This window comes from Plecotus auritus, assembly GCF_963455305.1.
Source record: "Plecotus auritus genome assembly, chromosome: 6".
NCBI lineage: Eukaryota > Metazoa > Chordata > Mammalia > Chiroptera > Vespertilionidae > Plecotus > Plecotus auritus.
This window is the reverse complement of record NC_137773.1, coordinates 91,723,507-91,729,571: the sequence shown is the minus strand read 5'-3', so window position 1 is coordinate 91,729,571 and position 6,065 is coordinate 91,723,507. Positions and strand designations below refer to the sequence as shown.

The 6,065-nt window shown below is 36.2% G+C and overlaps 1 protein-coding gene across 1 annotated transcript; it reads right to left on the bottom strand.

Annotated features, from left to right (window-relative positions):
• Window positions 1-330: 330 nt before the first annotated feature.
• Window positions 331-1,254, bottom strand: LOC308252311 (olfactory receptor 7A5-like; the record flags this gene model as incomplete). The annotated part of the gene is made up of 1 exon (XM_080676717.1): window positions 331-1,254. The coding sequence occupies one exon, from the start codon at window positions 1,252-1,254 to the stop codon at window positions 331-333; it is 924 nt and encodes a 307-aa protein (XP_080532843.1).
• Between the last annotated feature and the right edge of the window lie 4,811 nt (window positions 1,255-6,065).

Sequence of the window (6,065 nt, the reverse complement as noted above, 5' to 3'; positions counted from 1 at the left end):
ATGTGTACCATGAAGACTGTGGTCTCAATTTTCCTCTACAATAAAATTATGCAGGCACCCTCAGTACTCAAATGTAGTTTTGTCCATAGGGGTAATGGAATTCATGACTGTTCTTTCAGGGAAAAAATAGAAATATTCCTTTGAATAATATATGTCATAAGAGAATAAATTACGCTAAAGGAATTCAGTTAACCCATCAGAGGAGAATTTTCAATTACGTATGGTTCAAAGATTGGCTTTATTGGTGTCAGAAAAACAGGCTCTGAAGGGCCTTTGAACCCTTCATTCATGGTCACTTCTTCAGACTAGTACAGTTGGCCCTTGAAAAGCTTACCTGCCAAGGAATCTTTGCAGGGCCCTCTTTATGTCATTGTTCCTCAGACTGTAGATGAAGGGGTTCAGCATGGGTGTGACCACGGTGTATATCACTGAGGCTGTTGCACTTGAGTGTGCATTTTGGGTAGCAGCGGAGCTGAGATACACTCCTAGGCTCGTACCATAAAATAAGGAGACAACTGAGAGGTGAGAAGCACAGGTAGAAAATGCTTTATACTTCCCCTGAGCTGATGGGATTCCACATATACAGGACACTATTTTAGAGTAAGAGTAAAGGATCCCTGCAAGGGGACCACCACCTAGTAGCACAATTAAAAAATATAACATAAAGTTGTTAAGAAAGGTGTCAGAACAGGCAAGTTGGAGCACCTGATTGAGTTCACAGAAAAAGTGGGGAATTTCTAAGTCTGAGCAGAAAGAGAGCCGCAGCACCATTAAACTATGTAGCAAGGAAATCAGGACACTTATCATCCAGGACACCAGAACCAGCAGTCCACAAAACTGCGGATTCATGATGACCATGTAGTGCAGGGGGTGGCAGATGGCCACAAACCGGTCATAGGCCATCACAGTCAGGATAAAGTTGTCCAGCACTACAAAGAGTGTATAAAAATACATCTGTGTGAGGCAGCCTTCATAGGTCATGACTTTGCTCTGTGTCTGGATGTTCCATAGCATCTTTGGGACGGTGGTGGAGGTAAAACAGATGTCTACCAAGGACAGGTTGGAGAGGAAGAAGTACATGGGCGTGTGGAGGTAGGAATCTGAGCTGATGGCAAGGATGATGAGCAGATTTCCAAACACAGTGACCAGGTACATGGAGAGGAAAAGCCCAAATATGAGGGGCTGTAGTTCCAGTGCCTGTGAAAGTCCCAGAAGAAGAAATTCTGAAATTTGTGTACCATTGTCTGGTTCCATGTGTCAGAGGTGACTACTAGAAAATAAAAAAGTTAATAACTACCAAAAACAAAATATGAGGAATAACTAATTTTCATATTAGCAGGCATTAGTAACTGAGAATAGGTGACATATCTATATTTTAGAATCAGAAAATAATTTCCATATTTGGTGTATGTTCTGATTCCCATGAATTCATCTCTGTTGCCATTCATTTAAATTTCCTTTTTTACCATCAATCAATTCTTCAAACATAATGTATATTGCTGTTTTATTGAGGATTGTTTCATTCACTTGAGGTAAATATAGGGTGTCCCAAAAAAAGTGTGCCCACAGTTTGAATAATAATAAAGCCAGTGTTTACTAAAATGCATTTAATTTTCAATATTGAGCTATCAGCTTGTACAGTGTGTATACATTTTGGGGGGACACCCTGTATGTTGACTATATACCAGGCCTCAGGCACTGTTCACAATATGGGATGGTGAAAAATAAAAGTCTCTACAAACTAATGATGGTGAAAGAATTTAATCAAATACAAATGATAATATCACATATGCAATGGTGAAGATGCTATAAAGAAAAGTAAATCACATTCAATGGAGAGAGTGCATAGAGGGTATTCTTTTTATAGAGTTTAGGCAAGACTTGCCAACAGGTGACAGTTACACAGAAACCTCAATGAAGAACAGGCACCAGAGTAAGGGGGAAGTTCTTTCCAGGCAAAAGGAACAGCCAGTGCAATGGCCCTGAGAAGATGGTTGTTTTAGAAAATCAGGGCGCAAAACCACCCAGTGTATCCGGGGTAATGAGCAAGGAAGAGCAGGGTGAGAGGTGGTGACAGAGAATATTAAGAAACAAGGTAGCCTGCATGTTGCTGTTGAAACTTCAAGTCATAGAGGGTGCCTTGTACACACTATGTATATCTTGCACTTTATTAATCTGGTTGAAAAAACATCCAGTGAATTGAAAAGGATCTCCTCCTTATTACCTTCTCTTGATATTAGAGTCACATGGGAATAAATGAGTTCAAGCACCTCTGCTCTGAGGACTGCTCTCAATTTACAAGGCAAACACACACACACACACACACACACACACACACACACACACACACACAACAATATACCAGGGCCCCTTCATCTGTGTTATTTCCATGTCCTTCTCCCTCCCTCCCGCACTATGTAGGCTATGAGTAGATGCAAGTCAAACTGCCCATATCAAGTTTTTTTTTAAAGAACTTAGAAATAGTACCTAGATATTTCTATTGTATGCCTTTCATGGACAAATATACTTTGGGTTTCATATTGCTATGTACATTTTCTGTCCTGTATTTAAAGAATCATAAACAATAGGTTAAATAAACATAGCAGGAGAGAGAGCAATAAAATGCACATGAGGATCAAAAGAGATCTAATGAGCTCAGGTGGTCCCTGAGAGATGATGAGGGAGCAAAATCTTCTTTGGATTTTAGCAGCTTTCCAACCCTAATTACACCCCCTTGAGACCAAGCAAAAATAATAAAGGAGAAAACATAAATTTCTCCAAAAGACAGAGGTAGTTATAAATATATGGTATGAAACACCTTACAGATTGACTACCCCAAGTGAAAAATTACCAAAAAATATACCAATAGCTCACAAAAGGAAATATACAAAAACAACACAGGCTGAATATTTATAACATCAAGCAGTAGAAGACAAGTTTTTCCTGTGCCCCTTCTATATTTATGTGACCAGTTGGTTTCTATATGGTTGATGACAGATGAGACAAGCCCCTTTCTAACTTTTCCTATGTGGCATCATTGTTTTTCTTGGACTTTGGGTTTTGAACTCATTTTTGACAAATAATGGGTGTAGTCTAATTCTGTCTCATCCAACATGCAAAGGCCTCCCAGGACAAGATCAATAAATCCTGCACACGCCATGAGGAGTCATCCTTCTACACTGAGTAACTTTTTTCATATGATTTATGCCTCAGCACATTGTCATACAAACATTTATTTCATTGTACTCTGACTTCACCATCACAGTGCCAGATCCAGACAAGCAGGGCTTCACCTATTTTGTTCACCTTTGTATTCTCACAACTGTTTGTGAATATATGTGCACTTATATAGGCAAACCTTTAAGTAAATGTGAAGTTATGAAATGAAAGGCATGACTGGGAGAATGAAACCTAGTGAAACAGAGTGATTTTAAACCAACTGATATCAATTAAAGAAAATTGAGTGGAGCATCAAAAATTAATGGAAACAAGATAGAAAAACAACAATAATTTAGTGATACCAACATGGACTAGTAATTAAATTTGCAATGGCATAGACATAGAAGATAATCTATAAAGTTTCTAGAAATTGTGGCAAATGGCAGGTGCTCAGTTATTATTTGTTGAGTGAATAAGGAATTAGGATTCTGTATATAAGTACGTTGAACCCACTGTAAGGTTGCATTTCAATATATTTGGAAAGATTGAATTGCTGATTGAAAGTTGGAAAAATAAATATCCTGTAAGAATATGAAGTTGGGCCCCTTAATCGTGTTACAAAAAACCAGATGTATTGTCTACTCACTATAGGAGTAACCAATCTCTCTTAGGTTAACAGATAAAAAACTGCATATCAATATTTATTGGTGGGCCAAACCATCATAGTTATGTCAAGAGACTAAGAAGTAATAAGACAGACATATTAAATTTTAAAAAAATGAAAAACTTTTCTTTGGCCAAAACACCCCCAAAAAATCAATTGACTGATATTAATTTTTACGTATTTTACTTCTGTTTTAAATTTTTCATTGAATTTATTACGTTGACATTGGTTAATAAAATTATATAGGTTTCAGGTGTACAATTCTATAATACATCATATGTATATTGTATTGGGTGTTCAGCACCCCACGTCAAGTCTCCTTCTATCACCATTTATGCCCCTTTCACCCTCCTCAACCTCCCCCACCATAATATTTTTTTAAAAAAATCACTTAAAAGGCTGGTAATGAAAGAATAATCAGCATATAAAAATAATATTCAAATTAACAAAGCCATCAAACATATGGATGTTTGATCAAATTCAGGAAAAGTCGAGAAGACAATAAAAAATTTTATCATTCCTGTTAGGTTGGGAAAAAAACTAAAATGTCACATTGACTGGGGTTGGAACTTTCAAGCAGTAGCAAAGGGGGTACTCTTTTTTCTTTTCTGGCAGAACTGTAAAGTGTTACAACATTGGGAAACCAATCTGAAGACAGCTATTACAAGTGCATATGTTCTTTCAGTCATGGTGTCTCAGTCTCTGCACCATTGACATTCTGGGCCAGATCATTGCCTGTGGTGTGCTCTCTCCTATGCTTTGCAGGATGTTTAGAGCATCCCTGGACTCTACCTACACCTCTCATGTGACAGCGAAAATATCTCTGGATATTGCTGAATGTCCCCTGGGGGAACAATACTGCCCCTAGTGCAGATCCAGAATTCTAATGTAACAATATCAGAATATTTTTGTATAATTGTTATAATACAATGTATTGGGAAAGTATATGGAATAGCATAGCCACATCATAAAATATTATGTGCACATGGTAATAATGAATTGGTATTACACTAACTGTGGAGGGAAGATCATAAGATGTTGTTTGTAATAAGGAAGAGTAGACACAGAAAAAAGAGTGTACAACACATAAAGAGAATATCTAATGGGCACAGGATGCTATTTATGAATTTACATAAAAGCATATGAGTATGTATATGTGCATAACATAAGAAGTGTTTTAAAATCTAAGACTTTATGGAATACAGATTATTAGCAGGAATGAAATTAATTTATGCATAGTGTCTATGAAACAATTGCATAAAAACATTAAGTGAAAATCATATTAATCTAAATAAAGATAGAAAACAGTAATAACTTATCATCAACATGGGCCACTAATTCCAGATTAAATTTCCAAAATCTTGGAAATATAAGAATATTATAGAATGGATTTTAAATTTGGGGGGAAGCAGTGTTTAAGTTATAATTTTTCTTATATAAAGTTATTAGATTCAAATATGCTAATAGAAAGTAAAGCTAATCTTTAGTCAAATACAAAGGAGAATGCCTTCCAGAGGACAGTAGAAGACGATGCAAATTTTGGAAATAGAGGTTATGACAAAAGGCCGAAAGGAACGATAAGGGATAATGGAGATGTAAAACAAGTTGGCTATATGGGTGTAGGGTAATTTATTAGCACTAAGTACACAGAAGAACATTCACTTTCATTTTTGTTGAGAACAAGGATTCACAAGTGAAAAATATACAAGTAACAGCTGATTTTTTTTTTCAGTAAGAGAAGTGAAAAATAAGAGGAAACTGAGAGAATACAATATGACTGAGTGGTAGATTTGAGCCCACACTATTAATAAATGTTCACAATTCCCCATGTATACACACATGAAGGTACTCAATGACAACAAATTTGGTGGAGAAGACTACAATTCCTTGTTTAGAAGAATGCAATGAAAATACACTGGCTGCACTACACAAATGCCAGGTCTTGTACAGACTATTTACATTAGACAAAACAAATGAATAATTAACCCAAAAATGTATTCACATCACAGGTAATGAAGTAATTGCAAAGTTAAGCTTTTTAGCATACCTCTTTTTACTTATCAAATAAATTCTGTATCATGTGAATTGAATAACCAGTCTGAAAGAAGACAGTGTGAAATGTATGTCTCATGAACTACTGTTGCAAGGTAATATTTACAAGAAATATATTGAATCTGGATTTTTCTCTTCAGCATGGAAACGTAGTGGAATAGACCCCATGATAAAAATAAAGAATCACCCT